This window comes from Phoxinus phoxinus (genome assembly GCF_949152265.1).
Source record: "Phoxinus phoxinus genome assembly, chromosome: 3".
NCBI classification, from domain to species: domain Eukaryota; kingdom Metazoa; phylum Chordata; class Actinopteri; order Cypriniformes; family Leuciscidae; genus Phoxinus; species Phoxinus phoxinus.
Genome location: NC_136878.1, coordinates 47,088,720 through 47,106,027, shown reverse-complemented (window position 1 = coordinate 47,106,027; position 17,308 = coordinate 47,088,720). Strand labels below are relative to the sequence as shown.

At 36.8% G+C, this 17,308-nt stretch overlaps 1 protein-coding gene across 3 annotated transcripts in view; it reads left to right on the top strand.

Annotated features, from left to right (window-relative positions):
• Nucleotides 1-17,081, top strand: part of ak1 (adenylate kinase 1) — a 23,931-nt gene extending 6,850 nt beyond the window's left edge. The window contains exons 1-7 of one of the 3 annotated variants that reach the window (XM_079606524.1): nucleotides 917-1,215; nucleotides 6,588-6,620; nucleotides 9,107-9,142; nucleotides 10,134-10,297; nucleotides 12,059-12,175; nucleotides 13,959-14,150; nucleotides 16,995-17,081. In XM_079606524.1, the coding sequence (XP_079462650.1) occupies nucleotides 6,614-6,620; nucleotides 9,107-9,142; nucleotides 10,134-10,297; nucleotides 12,059-12,175; nucleotides 13,959-14,150; nucleotides 16,995-17,063 (585 nt within the window). In that variant the 5' untranslated portion in view covers nucleotides 917-1,215; nucleotides 6,588-6,613 and the 3' untranslated portion in view covers nucleotides 17,064-17,081. Of the gene's footprint in view, nucleotides 1-916; nucleotides 1,216-6,584; nucleotides 6,621-9,106; nucleotides 9,143-10,133; nucleotides 10,298-12,058; nucleotides 12,176-13,958; nucleotides 14,151-16,994 lie in introns of those variants that run through there. The other 2 variants (XM_079606522.1, XM_079606523.1) reach the window with 2 other exon arrangements.
• The last annotated feature ends 227 nt before the right edge of the window (nucleotides 17,082-17,308 follow it).

Genomic DNA, 17,308 nt, shown 5'->3' with positions numbered 1-17,308 from the left:
TTGTGTGTGAGACAGTCTAACAGAAGTGTGTGTGTGTGTGTGTTTGTGTGTGAGACAGTCTAACAGAAGTGTGTGTGTGTGTGTGTGTGTGTGTGAGACAGTCTAACAGAAGTGTGTGTGTGTGTGTGAGACAGTCTAACAGAAGTGTGTGTGTGAGACAGTCTAACAGAAGTGTGTGTTTGTGTGTGAGACAGTCTAACAGAAGTGTGTGTGTGTGTGTGTGTGTGTGTGTGTGTGTGTGTGTGACAGTCTAACAGAAGTGTGTGTGTGTGTGTGTGTGTGTGTGTGTGTGTGTGTGTGTGTGTGTGTGTGTGTGACAGTCTAACAGAAGGATGGACAAAACCTGTCAAATATCAACTGAGTTCTGCTCATATTATCATATTCTGGGTTTGTAGTGGTGTTTTATTACCGTTTATAAACTATAGCGAATAAACTGATGATGTGAGAGGGTGTCTGAATAAATTTGGGTTTGACTGTATATAGTTTGCAATATGTTTGAGCCAATAAGTCTCTTAGTAACTAAGTCATTTTGAGTCTTGAACATTTTTTTTACCTTACATCCCAGCTCACAACAAACGTTCTTCCAGTAACATTAATAGAACATTCGTTCAACGTTATCTTCTCAAAATTTTAGAACAAAAACATCAATAATACATCAAACGTTTCAGTTGGACGTTTGTAGCAACTTGTTTCGGAACATTCAAAACTAACATCCCATAATGTTTGAAGAATGATGGAATGGAATGTTCGCATTCCGTTTATAAAACTGTATGTTTGGAGAACATTCCAGGAATACCGTTTCTATAACTTAATGTGACCGCTTCAACGTTCTTAACACATGACATATCACCATAATAATAATACAGCAATGTCATGATCTTTTCCAAAACACATTTTGTGCTGCATTCAAGCAGTTATGGGGTTAAAGGTCAGAGAGCTAACAATAGATTCCTCATATGAAGATGAGTCTGTAAACCTCAGACACAGTCGGCCCAAAGCCACGGCATGAGCAGAGATCACGGGGCGTATCCATCCTCATTAAAGTAGTGCTGCTCTTTCTAACTAAAACTAAAACCAAAAGCATAGGAAGCCCAGCCTCTGAGAGCGCAGCGTTTGCATGAGAAGGATTGCGGGTCACATGACCAAGACAAGGATCCGTTTACACTTGCCATCAGCCTCGCCGAGACCGAGTGTTTCAGCCGCGCTCGCAGAACAGTAAGACTCGCTCTTTATCATCATAACCTTCTCTCTTTATGCTTTCATAAATCCTGTGGTGTGGGGAATACCACTGACGTCTGGTCTTCATCTGGCACTTACTAGCATGCATTAGTCAGGCTGAACTATATGCATGCTGTGCTTGAGATGTGCAGTGGAGTTATATGCATAAACACACTCTTGAGATCATAGCTCTGCAGCAATAACTGATATAAACACATGAGAATGAATGAAGAGTTTTGAATGCAAGTCATGCCGTTTATAGTAAAGCTCATATCCCTTCCTGTTCTGGGTTTGAGGCGTGACCCGTCAAACTGACAGCTCACACACATCACGTTTGTTCATAAGCTTCTCTCTAAATCCAGAGTTTGGTTTAAAGGGACAGACCCTGATAACCGGGAACGCTGTGAACAAACTTTCTCACAGTAACGTTAATAAAGTGTTAATTCAAAGACATTATCTGGTTTTAAATAATGCTCTCAAAAACGTTCTCAAAAAAACATTAGAAAAGTTTTAGTTGGACGTTTGTCTGACATTTTTAAAAATATGTTGCTACTTGTTTCAGAAAACATTTAAAAGTAACATTCCCACTCTTTCAAAAAATTGGAAAATTTCCTTAAAGTTTGTTGATGAAAAAAAGGTTCTTTCAACGTTATGAACAAACTTTCTTACAGTAACATTAATAAAGTGTTCATTAAAAGTTGTCTAATTTTAAATAATGTTCTTAAAACGTTAGAACAAAAACACTCTCTAGAAAAGTTGCATTTTTTAAAACATGTTCAGAGAACATTCAAAAGTAACATTCCCAATCTTGCAAAATGGAAAATTTCCTTTTTTTATCGTATTTTGTTTATATTTTGTATGGTTTCTTTTTATGCTTTCTTTGTATATGCTCAATGTGTTATACACAACTCTGATGCGTTTAAATGTGCTATAGGAATAAACTTTGACTTGACTTGTTTTAAAAGAACAAACAAACTGGACATTTTGAACGTTCAGAGAACATTCAGAAATAATGCTTTTATAACTTAATGGCGACACTAGCAATTGTTCTGAGAACTCATTTTAATTAGTCGGGATTAAAGGCGCACTGGGGTAAAAGGTTTATTCTCCTCCAAACCACTAGATGGCACTACACATTTTATGTTTTTTACATTTTGTAGATTTAAGTAGCAAATGAGAATCTCTAAAGTTATTGAATATATTTTAAGACAAAGGTCTTGTTAATGATTTTCAGTTAATGAAGTAACAGTTTTTCAATGACGGAGGAATATAAAAGTACAGTATTTGCGGCGAAAGACAATAAATAACACGATAATAAAAACAGCGGCTGACTTTTCCATTTGTTGACATGGTTAGATTCAGATGCTAAATTGAGGATTGAGAAACACTTCTGCAACTCCGACCCCCGCCGGGCTTGGCAGGGGATTCGGCACATGATATAAGACCAGTAGGACCAGTAAGACCATATAAGACTGGGCAGGGTAACACCACCTGCCTGTCTAATAGCAGTGCTTCAATGGCAGAACAGCTTAACCGGTTCTTCAGCCGTTTTGAGGTGGGAAGTACTGAGACTACCACCAACCCTGCTCCAGACATAAATAGCCAGGTGGTCATTCTTCAACCAACTGAGGTGATACGCACTCTCCGTAAAATCAAGGCATGGAAAGCATCTGGACCCGACGGCATTCCAGGGCGTGCACTCAGAGACTGAGCAGTTGAGTTGGGTGAGGTACTCACAAACATCTTCAACTTGTCTCTGTTGCAGTGCGCTGTTCCAACCTGCCTGAAGACGTCTATAATAGTGCCGGTGCCAAAGCAGACTACTATAACATCCCTCAATGACTATAGGCCCATTGCACTAACATCTATAATTATGAAATGCATGGAGAGGCTGGTCTTATACCATATCAAGTCTGCTCTGCCACACACCAGTACGCATATAGGGCCAACAGGTCGACAGATGATGCCATCAACACTGCACTCCACACTGTACTGCCAGGGAACTACACTGCGACCAAAATGGTCACATATGCGACCTTTTGAAATGCCATTGCGACCCTAATTTTTAATGGGTCGCAAATGTATCACTGATTATTTTTGTACCTACCTTATGTTTTAGGCAATATGCTATGATTTACTATGAGCATTTATTAAAACAGAAATGTGTATTTAAGAATACGTTTTATAACGTGCTCTGAGCATTCAACATAAAGTTGGCTTCAGCCCCGCGACTTATAAAGTAATCGGGTTGATGTGCGCGTTTATGTCACAAGTTTTGAAAACGGAATTGATTTTTTGACGCACACTGCACAAATATACAGAGTTTCCCGCTGTTCGCGCATAACTATTCTCCTCTATTGGTTCTTTATTTGTTTTAAACAGCAGACGTAATATTAATCCGTCTCTGGTCATGATTTTGAGACAATGAGCATTGAACCGTTTTGCCGTGCTGCTTATATTTATCACGCAGTAAAAATGCCCCTCCCCGCGGCCAAAACCAGTCGTCTGTGGATGAGAATCCAAAACAAGGGCTGGTGGGACGTTGTCCTGCTTCACTTCACAGGCGCTGAGTGACATGAGAATTTTAGAATGACGGGACACTCATTTATATGACACTTTATTCAACAGGAAGAACAGCTCGTTCCGCGCGTCATACGTCATTGTACATGCGCAGTCCTTTCAGTTTCGGTTTTCAATCCGATCAAGTGTTGACATGTTCTCTCGATCGCATTACAAAAGGAATAAGAATACTGTATTTTCTATTGCAGTAAATCTATCCCAACCAATGTTAAAGAAAACAAGGCATGTGGTTTAAAAGATGGCAAGTAAAATAAAAAGCACATCTGTATGCAATACGGTTTAATTATTGTTCATTATTATCCAGAGCGACTTACTATAAATAATTTGTGCGACCAAATCATATTTTGCGCCAGTAACTGAAAAAGTTAGTAGCGCAAGTGCCACCAGTGGAAAAGGTTAGTGTAGTTCCCTGACTGCACCCCCTGGAACATCACGGGACGTATGCACGGCTTCTGTTCATTGACTACAGTTCAGCTTTTAATACCATCTTATCAAACAGACTGTTTTACAAGATGTCTGACCTAGGCATACAGCACAACATCTGCCTGTGGATTAAAGACTTCCTAACAAAGAGGCAACAGTCAGTGAAGATGGGCTCACATTTTCCCACAACTACGCTAATCAGCACAGGAGCCCCACAAGGCTGTGTGCTAAGCCCATTTCTTTACTCCTTGTATACTTATGATTGTGTACCATCTAATGATACCAACATCATAATTAAATTTGCGGATGACACGACTGTGCTGGGGCTGATCACCAGAGGAGATGAGTTTGCATACAGAGAGGAGGTACAGAGCCTGACGACGTGGTGCACGGAGAATAATCTAACCCTAAACATCAAGAAAACAAAAGAACTTATTATTGATTTTAGGAAGAAACAGACTGTTCACACACCACTGCACATCAACGGGGAGATAGTAGAGAGAGTATCAAGTTTTACATTTCTGGGCACACACATTTCTGAGGACCTTTCATGGACAACAAACATCACAGCATTAGTCAAGAAGGCGCAACAGAGGATGTACTTTCTCAGAAACCTGCCAGGGCGGCTCCTGGTGTCATTCTACCGTTGCTCTATTGAAAGTGTCCTCACATACAATATGCTGGTGTGGAGGCAGCTCGTCTGAGGAAAAAAAGGCTTTGCAAAGAGTCATAAAAACTGCACAGAACATCACAAATCAACAGATACCGGTCCTGGGTGACATTTTTAACTCCCGCTGCCTGCAGAAAACACATAACATTGTGACGGATCCGAATCATCCAGCCCATCAGCTTTTTGAATTGTTGCCATCTGGGAAACGCTTCAGATCGATCAAAACACGCACTACTAGATTCATGAACAGTTTTTATCCCAATGCCATAAGGAAAATGAACCATGAACTGAAACTACATCCTCAACTATTACCACAAGATATTCTGACATGCTAGACGATTAAGTGAACATATAATGGACAATTTGCACTATGAATCTAACTACTCTTAACTACTACTCTTTGCTGTATATGTTGGAAAGTATAAAAAAATGTCATTGTATGTAAAGTACAATGACAATAAAGGAATCAATCATAAATAAATAAATAAATAAATATAATATATTAAGTTAGATAATCACCATATTTATAATTAAACCATTACATTTACAAATATGATATGAATCATCATACAGTAAAATATCCGTTATTGTTACTACTGTAAAGCTATATTACATTATTATGGGATATCCTTCAATGCTTTCAGAATCTTTAGGCCAACTCTTTTAAATTATTTAGTTTCTGTCTTTTTAAAATATTTTTTTTTATATCAACATATTTCAATGACAGTATATTTATATTTAATTTGTAAAATTAAACAGAAAATAGAACAGACTTTGCTAAAGTGGTTGTTTTGAACAAGTATTAACATAGACATTATTAAAAACATAGTATTTTTGCTAAAGTGTTTGTATCATGTCTGTAAAAGATCTCGCCACCTCATACACGATTTTAAACTAAATAAACCACTTTTATGATTTATTTGCACACAAAATCTGTTGCTCCAAGATAAATACATATATTTTTTTCTGCCATCATACACTATGCTAAACTAAACTTACAGATCAACACATTTGCACTGATCAGCAGAAGCACAAGTGAAGAGAGTCAAATGTGGTAAAAAGTGTGAAAGCTTGTGTGAGTTACAAAAGGATCTGAACAAAATAAATATTTAGATAAAAATAACAAAATGCCATAGATGAAAGAAATCCCTCTTGCAAATCATGTCTTCACTTTATTTTAAATACACTCAAACCTATTATGATGACATATTTTAGAGCTGTCGACGGAAAATTGCATAACAGTTACGCGCGTCTCCGCGGGTCACGTGATATCTATAGATCCAGCAGTGTGTGTAGAATGAAGCTGGAAAATCGAGAAGAATTGAATTTGAATCATTCAAAACCTCCGAAGAATCATGGGTTATAAAAACAAAACAAAACAATGTTATTTTTGTGTTCATCTGCTCGTGTACACCGTCGAACTGCATTCATCCCGGCAGAGCCGAAGCACAACCACAACCAAAACAATGTCCTTCCGCCCTAACGCGTGTAGGCAGCAGTCTTAAAGGCACAGTAGCACAAAACAGCTCGTGTAATTCTCTGATTAATTTCGTTTATTTTTTATTATCTGCTCACATCCGACATGATTTTGAACGGACTGGTGGAGGTTCATTGGAGAATGAGTGACAGGACCAAAAATCAACAATACAAGTAGTCCCGTCTTTATTTGGACTAATTTTTGTGTCTTCTATTGCAGGATAATCTCTCACATACCAGACAACCATGGCAGGTGAGCAGACTATCTTTCATCTACACTATTTTATGGATTTATTAGACGTACATTTGGCGATTGTTTTATGGAGTCAGTCGCTTGAATGAAGGAGAGATTGAGAGATTGTTAAAAGCAGACGTGTGAGGAATCACAATCCTTCAGGAAGAGCCAAACATGGGTGACAGACAGGAGGAGAAACTGACCTTTACACACACTTACACGAGACGGGACTGTCCTAGTGGATCTCTGTGCGAATTAATGTCAACGACAAACAGAAATATCGCTAACACTAACTGATAAATAGATGTTATTACGAATAAACAGATGGCATTCCGTCTTATCATTCGTCATCAAGATGTTACGGCCTCTGGCGACCTCATGTGGACATTCGTTGTATTGCAAGAGGCTCGTACAGTAGGCTCTATATTATATACAGTGGTAATTAAGACATTAACGAGATATAGCCTACAACTACTCAATTTTGAAGTTATTGATAACAAGAAATTGAAAAAAAAATGCATCGAAATAACCTATTTTTGCCCAGCAAACCCAGAACGTTCCCCTAACTTTATATGATCTCGTTCCCGTTTGGTATTTTTATTTATTTATTTGAGAACCAAATAATAACGTTCTATAAGGTTTAACTTAAAAATTAACTTATAACCTACAGAACGTTCCCTAATGGTTATTTTTAGGTTATTATAATAACCATGTCAAAATAACTCCAATTAAAATGTTGCATAATTTTGTGTAATGACCAACATAGAGCTCTGAAATTAGTTTAATACAGCATTTGTTGAAATGAGGTAAATTAAAACACGTTGTAATGATCAGATAAATCCAACTTTATAGCTAAAATATTAACTAAAATATTAAAATATCTACTTACTGCACGCGCTTTCTCTTGTCCTCCACAGAAAACCGCGCCCTCGCTTAATTTAAATATTAACGGTCATTTCGTTTTAATGGCTGACTGACTAACATTCATTTATTGATCTCTTTATTGAATAATTACTAAATAACTAATATTGAAGTGAGAGTAAATGTGATTTAGGATATATTTGACACCCTTATTGAAGAGAACACGATGTTAATCGATAAGTTTTTGTTTAAAGAGGCAAATATACCGCTAAAGTGTACTTTTTTTTTTAATGTCTGTGAATAAATTTCATATTTTAGAAATTATAGATAGTGTTATTTGGTGTTGAAGAAATGTACAATCTGGGTACCTCGTGAATATACAGTCAAACCAACATTTATTTAGACACCTTCAACATTTCTTACATTATCACAGATTATTATATATAACAATAGTGTCCTGATCACACTAGTAAACAAATATGAAAAATTATATCTGGTGTCTGAATGTTTTTTGGGGTTTGACTGTGTATATTAATGGACAGATTTAATCTTATTTATCTTCCATATGATGGTTGATGTGCTCGGGTTATGTTAACTAACTAAACTAAACAAATTAGGATAAATTAGGAAAAAAATGATATAATTTGTATAATACGGATTATAGGCGTCCATCAATCTTCCATACGCTTATGCTATACTGGATGATTGGGCTACTGAGTACAGCGGGGTACCGATATCGGGGAACGTTAAAGTAATGTTAGAATAACGCTCTACAAACCAAAACTTTAATAACAAACCTTAAAAAATGTTCTGGGAAACAAATATTATTTGCTGGGTGAGCAAAATTTTGTGTGATTACAAAACTGGAAATATTATAGGCCTAATATCATGCAAAAGTTAATTTATTTCAGTAATTCAACTTAAAAGGTGACACTAATATATGATAAAGACTCATTACATGCAAAGTGAGTTATTTCAAGCCTTTATTTGTTATAATTTTGATGATTATGGCTTACAGCTTATGAAAACCTTTTCACAATATTCTAATTTTTAATTTGGGGTTTTCATAAGCTGTATAAACATCAAAATTGTAACAAATAAAGGCTTGAAATATCTCACTTTGCATGTAATGAGTCTATATAATATATTAGTTTCACCTTTTAAGTTGAATTACTGAAATAAATGAGCTTTTGCACCATATTCTCATTTTTCAGAGTTTCTCCTGTACATAATACATACATATATTTTTTATATATATATATAAATATATATAGAAACAGAAAAGCTGATCACTGTTTACATGTAGAGTTCAGGATCAAACCTGTTCACCGTTGCCAGGGTGAGGTGTTGGCAACAGTTGCCATGGCGACGACCTCAAGCATTCATATCTAACTGAAGGAAAGTGTGTGTCAGAAAATGGGGTCTGGATGCTTGAGTAAATTAGCAGTCGCTGTGGAGAAACCCGAGGGTGACGTAATAACTTCAGATCCCAGAGAGTTTGATAGGACTGAGATCTCTAATGATCAGTAATTTCACATAATAGCCTAATAATAATAATAACAATAATAATAATAATGCAGCCTCTGTTGATTCAGATGTTAACGCACATTTTGACTGATTTGAATGGTTTTGTTCTTTCACAGATAAAATTAAAAATGCTAAGATCGTCTTTGTCGTGGGTAAGTTGAGTTACTTTTACATTTCACAACTTTATATAACTTTATATATAACCTTCAGTTTGCAGTGATTCAATCTGTACGCTTTTAAATAATGCTCTGCTTTTCTGTTGTGTGTGTTTGCTGATAAAGTGTGAATATCACATAAAAATAGTAATAAACACGTGGCTTTCCATGTTTTTTTTTAATTTATTTTTACAAAGTACACTATACTGTTCAAACATATGGAATAATTACGATTTTTTTATGTTTTGGAAAGACTCTTATGCTCACTAAGGCTGCATCTGTGATCAAAAATACTGTAAAAATAGTGAAATATTATTCAAATGTAAAACTGCTGTTTTTCTATCTGAATATGCAGTAAAGTGTAGTTTAGTTTAAATTTAAAGCTGAATTTTCAGCATCATTACTCCAGTCGTGTCACATGATCCTTCAGAAATCAGTGTAATATGATGATCTCAGGAAATATTTGTGATTATTATTAATGTTCAAAACAGTTCATATGTTTGTGGAAACTAATAAATTTTATTTATCAGGATTTTGTTATGAATAAAAAGTTAAAAAGAACAGCATTTATTAAATATATATTCTTTTATAACATTATAAATGTCTTTATTGTCACTTTTGATCAGTTTAACGCTTAATAAAAGTATCTATTTTTTAAAATCTAACTTTTGAATGAAAATGTATCACGGTTTCCACACAAAAAAAACACTGATAATAATCATACATGTGTCTTGAGCATCAGATCATCATATTACACTGATTTCTGGAGGATCATGTGACACTGAAGACTGGAGTAATGATGATAAACTCAGCTTTGATCACAGGAATAAATTACACTTTACTAGATATTCACATAGAAAACTGCTATTTTAAATAACAATAATATTTCAGATTTTTATAGTATTTTTGATGAAATGAATGCAGCTTTGGTGAGCAGAAGACACTCTTTTGTAGTAAACGATCTGTGTGTCTCTCCGCGTGTGGTCAGGCGGCCCCGGCTCCGGGAAAGGCACCCAGTGTGAGAAGATCGTGGCGAAGTACGGCTACACACACCTGTCCTCCGGTGACCTCCTGCGAGCCGAGGTGGCGTCCGGCTCCGACAGGGGCAAAACCCTGCAGGCCATCATGCAGAAAGGAGAACTCGTGCCTCTGGTCAGTGCACATCTGCCCCGGGCAGCAGCTTTAGAGTAACACTGGCAAATCACCAGCCGATGCTGACCCTGGACCACTAAACCAGTCACATGAGTCAAGTTTTTTAATTGAGATGTATACATCATCTGAAAGCTGAATAAATAATCTCTCCACTGATGTGTGGTGTGTTAGGATAGGACAATATTTGGTCGAGACACAACTATTGAAAATCTTGAATCTGAGGAGCAAAAAAATGTAAACATTGAGAAAATCTCCTTTAAAGTTGTGCATTTATGTTCACGATTGTGCTGCATTCACTCACAAAAATACATGTTTTATATATTTACGGTAGGACATTTACTAAATATCTTCATGGAACATGATCTTAATATCCTCATGATTTTTGGCATAAAAGAAAAATGGATAATTTTGACCCATACAGTGTATAGTTGCTATTGCCACAGATAAACCCGTGCGGCTCCAGACTGGGTCTGTGGACCAGGGTCACAACCTGGCGTGTTACTTATAATGTTTACTTACTTTGCTGGGGAAGTTCGTGTAAAGCCAAATCTGCACAGATTTTAGCAAATACTGATCATCATGATATATTAAAGGTGCACTGTGTAATATTTAGGAGGATCTGTTGACAGAAATACAATATCATACGCATATCTATGTGTTCAGTGGTGTATAAAGACCTTACATAATGAACCGTTGTGTTTTTATTACTTTAGAATGAGGCGTTTCTGTCGACACACACTGCGGGTCCGCTTACATCCACATGTTTCTACGGTGGCCCTGAGCGGACACACGCGTTCCGTCACTGTGTTGTTCTTCGTGATAAGAAGCGCTAAAGTTAGCGAATAAAACACTGACACAATGATGAACAAGTGACAATAATATTCTCAATAACATCGTTTTACTGAATAATTACTTAAACCTAATTTCTTAATTTATCTTTGTAAAGAAACCTCATTGCTTAACTAGCGTCTCTGCTGTCTCAGACGACGACATCACTTCCTGTCGGCCACCGTAACTTCTGTTGGCTGCGATTCACAACCTCACCACTAGATGCCGCTAAAACGTACACACTGCACCTTTAAATACAGTGTATTGCGCAGCCAGAATCTGCTCATATCTGCTTACTTGAACACACACACACACGTCACTACGCAACAAATAATGGCGCGCTTGTTCATTTGCGTTGAAGCAATAGCAAAGATTAAAACGCATTCGGTTAACAGAAAATACATCGTTATTTAAAAAAAAAAAAATTATGTTCTTTGTCTTGTATTATTAATCTGTCCATATAAAACACATTTATGGTGATGAGGATGAAAGAGGAAGAGGAGATGCTGGACGACACGATTGTGTTTGAATAAAAAATGCATATATTAAATCCAAACTAAAAAAAGGTTGGGTTATTTGTATAACCCAACCATTGGGTTACATATATTGGGTCAATATATTGGGTTATTTCTCAAAAATATTGGGTCATTTTTAAAATCGTTGGGTAATTTCTAGAAATAACCCGACTGTTGGGAAGGTGCTGTACCCCCCCTATAGTTGGGTTATTCGTTGGGTTATTTTTAAGTGAGTATATATATATATATATATATATATATATATATATATAAGCTGTGACATAGTTAATCTGGTTTATTTATGTATTTTTGGCTAGTAGAAGTTCTGAATGGCCGGTAACATAAAAATTTAGTAGCCAAATTGTCCGGTGAGTTGAAAAGTTTATGACTCGTTCTGATGATGATCTGCTTTCTGCAGGACACGGTCCTGGACATGATCAAAGACGCCATGATCGCCAAGGCGGACGTCTCGAAGGGTTACCTGATCGACGGATACCCCCGAGAAGTCAAGCAGGGAGAGGAGTTCGAGAAGAAGGTACAGGAGCTAATCGATCTCAGGAGCTCAGATTCCAGTCAGATCCTCGTTGACCATCATGAGCTCAAAGCCTACAGCGCTACATTATTTCAGTATCGGAAGTTATACATTACATAGACCACGTTTCCAAGCTGTCAATATTCGGGTTATGGTCGGGTTATGGTCACTATTTGGGTTTCTGAAACATTCGGAATAACCCGTCTACATATGCGTCATTTCCGATTCTTCTTCCTGTATCCAAAGACAACAGCAGCAGCGCGCGGATAATGAATAGTTCGGGGCAGATCGCGATCGGCTCTGTTTGCGCTTTTGGTGCTGGTACTGATACAAGAGTTCCTCTACTCAAAAGACCAAGATTCCTTGCGAACAGAACACGCACAGAACACGAATCAATGCCGATACGCGTTTACATGACCAAATATTCGGGTTAGAAAAGGGGTAACACAGGGATCATATTCGTGTTTTTAAAAACCGGAATATGAGCATATTGGGGGTTTTGCCGGCGTTTACATGGCCGTGCGCGACCGGGTTATTGCTAATATTCCGGTTTTGAACGGGTTATTGCTAATATTCCGGTTTTGAACGGGTTATTGCTAATATTCCGGTTTTGAACGGGTTATTGCTAATATTCCGGTTTTGAACAGGTTATTGCTAATATTCCGGTTTTGAATGGGTTATTGGCTGCTTGTAAACGTAGTCATTGATGTCTTGTAATACACCACACTATATAATTGAATATAGCCGACATTTCACTGCATATTAGGGTTGATTTTTTTATTTTATTCTTTTGCATGTAAAAAATATATACAGTACAATTCCGTTTTTTTCTTCTTTATTCAACAAGAACTAGTCAAAAGTAATTTATAGTGTTATAAAAGATTTCTGTTTTAAATAAATGCTGAACTTTCTGTTCATCAAAGAATCCTGGGAAACACAGTGTCCGCAAAAATATAAAGCAGCGCAACTGACTTCAACATTGATGATAAGTAACTAAATAAAATTATTGATAAAATAAAAGCTTTGATCACAGTAATAAATTATATTTTAGAATATATTCACTTTAAAAAACAGAAAACTGATATTTCAAAATGTTTCGAGCCGTCTTGATGAGCAGACTTTCAAGAACATCTCAAACTTTTGAGCAATAATGCAAATAAAACCATTACAGTGAAAGCACTGGATTATAATTTCAAAAACATAAATTTTTATATTCATTTAAATTCTATATAACCCACTGAAGAACGATGAAGATTTCTGGTCCATTTGTGTCGATTACAAAACTAAAGTGAAATCAATGAAATCTTGAGTATAATCTTGCAAAAATAGGGTTTTCTTACTCAGTATTTTTGTCTTGTTTCCAGTCCAAATATCTAAAATTTCTTAAATCAAGAAGCATTGACTAAACAAGTAATATGACATAACAAAATTATATCTTGCTTTCTGGGGAAATAAATCAAAATTAAGTGAGGTTTTGCTTAAAACAAGCAAAATGATCTGCCAGTGGCGTCAGAAAAATAATTTTTAAAGATTATTTTTCTAAATTCTCCAGAAATGTCTTATGTTATTTACTCATCTAGTCAATGCTTCTTGATTTAAGACATTTTCGATATTTGTACTGGAAACAAGACAAAAATACTAAGGAAGAAAACCCTTTTTTGCAGTGTAGTTGTATCATCAGTAAGTGACGAATCCCCTGTGTGTGTGTGTGTGTGTGTGTGTGTGTGTGTGTGTGTGTGTGTGTGTGTGTGTGTGTGTGTGTGTGTGTGTGTGTGTGCGTGCTCAGATCGGCGCTCCGGCTCTGCTGTTGTACATCGATGCGAAGGGCGAGACGATGGTGAAGAGACTCATGAAGCGCGGAGAGACCAGTGGCCGAGCCGACGACAACGAGGAGACCATTAAGAAGAGACTGGATCTGTATTATAAAGCCACCGAACCCGTCATCGCTTTCTACGAGCAGCGCGGCATCGTGAGGAAGGTGAGCGACGTCATCCAGCAAAACACCTCAGCGGCTGCGTTCACATGCACAACTTCTGCTGCAGTCCGACTGATGAATCTGAGAGTAGTGTACATGAACGCTGAACATCTGATCGGGTTGATGTGCACGTTTATATTACGCTATTACGTAGAAATAGCGTAAATGACGTGGACATAATGACGTAGAAATAGCGTAATGACGTAGAAATAGCGTAGTGCTAATACGCTATTTCTACATCATTACGCTATTTCTACATCATTACGCTATTGCTACATCATTACGCTATTGCTACATCATTACGCTATTGCTAGTTCATTACGCTATTGCTACATCATTACGCTATTGCTACATCATTACGCTATATTGCTACATCATTACGCTATTGCTACATCATTATGCTATTGCTACATCATTACGCTATTGCTACATCATTACGCTATTGCTACATCATTACGCTATTGCTACATCATTACGCTATTGCTACATCATTAAGCTATTGCTACATCATTACGCTATTGCTACATCATTACGCTATTGCTACATCATTACGCTATTTCTACATCATTACGATATTTCTACATCATTACGCTATTGCTACATCATTACGCTATTGCTACATCATTACGCTATTTCTACATCATTACGCTATTTCTACATCATTACGCTATTTCTACATCATTACGGTATTGCTACATCATTACGCTATTGCTACATCATTACGCTATTGCTACATCATTACGCTATTGCTACATCATTACGCTATTGCTACATCAGTACGCTATTGCTACATCATTACGCTATTTCTACATCATTACGCTATTGCTACATCATTACGCTATTGCTACATCATTACGCTATTGCTACATCATTACGCTATTGCTACATCATTATGGTATTGCTACATCATTATGGTATTGCTACATCATTACGCTATTGCTACATCATTACGCTATTGCTACATCATTACGCTATTTCTACATCATTACGCTATTTCTACATCATTACGCTATTGCTACATCATTACGCTATTGCTACATCATTACGCTATTGCTACATCATTATGGTATTGCTACATCATTACGCTATTGCTACATCATTATGGTATTGCTACATCATTATGGTATTGCTACATCATTACGCTATTGCTACATCATTATGGTATTGCTACATCATTACGCTATTGCTACATCATTACGCTATTGCTACATCATTACGCTATTGCTACATCATTACGCTATTGCTACATCATTATGGTATTGCTACATCATTATGGTATTGCTACATCATTACGCTATTGCTACATCATTATGGTATTGCTACATCATTACGCTATTGCTACATCATTACGCTATTGCTACATCATTATGCTATTGCTACATCATTACGCTATTTCTACATCATTACGCTATTGCTACATCATTATGGTATTGCTACATCATTACGCTATTGCTACATCATTACGCTATTGCTACATCATTATGCTATTGCTACATCATTACGCTATTTCTACATCATTACGCTATTGCTACATCATTATGCTATTGCTACATCATTACGCTATTGCTACATCATTACGCTATTGCTACATCATTACGCTATTGCTACATTACGCTATTGCTACATCATTATGGTATTGCTACATCATTACGATATTTCTACGTCATTACGCTATTTCAACATCATTACGCTATTGCTACATCATTACGCTATTGCTACATCATTACGCTATTGCTACATCATTATGGTATTGCTACATCATTATGGTATTGCTACATCATTACGCTATTGCTACATCATTATGGTATTGCTACATCATTACGCTATTGCTACATCATTACGCTATTGCTACATCATTATGCTATTGCTACATCATTACGCTATTTCTACATCATTACGCTATTGCTACATCATTATGGTATTGCTACATCATTACGCTATTGCTACATCATTACGCTATTGCTACATCATTATGCTATTGCTACATCATTACGCTATTTCTACATCATTACGCTATTGCTACATCATTATGCTATTGCTACATCATTACGCTATTTCTAAGTCATTACGCTATTTCAACATCATTATGCTATTTCAACATCATTACGCTATTTCTACATCATTACGCTATTTCTACATCATTACGCTATTTCTAAGTCATTACGCTATTTCTACATCATTACGCTATTTCAACATCATTACGCTATTTCTACATCATTACGCTATTTCTACGTCATTACGCTATTTCTACATCATTACGCTATTTCTACATCATTACGCTATTTCTACGTCATTACGCTATTTCTACATCATTACGCTATTTCTACATCATTACGCTATTTCTACATCATTACGCTATTTCAACATCATTATGCTATTTCAACATCATTACGCTATTTCTACATCATTATGCTATTTCTACATCATTACGCTATTTCTACATCATTACGCTATTTCTACATCATTACGCTATTTCTACATCATTACGCTATTTCTACATCATTACGCTATTTCTAAGTCATTACGCTATTTCTACATCATTACGCTATTTCTACATCATCGCCCATGCGCAGTCCTTTCAGTTTCGGTTCTCAATCCGATCAAGTGTTCACATGTTCTCCGGATCGGATTAGAAAAGGAATAAACCGACCCTCTCTATCTAATGAAATGTCATTGTGGTGGTCGAGCTCCGTCGGATCGATCGAGGCGTTTACACGAAGGCTTCTCAGTGCGACTGAGCCGTCGATCATTACTAGCGGAGGCTTTGGTTGCATGTGAGCGCGGCCACTGATCGGCTGTTAGTTGTCCTCTGGTTAACCCGATGAATGGTTTCTCTCTCTCCTCCAGATAAACTCTGAGCTGCCGGTGGACGAGGTATTTGCAATTGTTGAAAAAGCTATTGATGAGCTGAAGTAAAAACCACTTGACGACAAACCCTGGTTTCTTGTGTTTTTTTCCTCATATATACTTGCCATCTTGCCGTCTTTATAGAGCCTAGTTACTATACACTCTCCTCAAACTACAGAAGGATTGAAAAACCTTCAGACTCGACGTCCAGAAATGCCCTTTTCTGTGTGTGTGCATTCACTGGTCAAACACACACCGATCCAGACTTTACTCAAGCAAACCCTCACAAGCTCTTGTTCTTTAGTGCACACGAT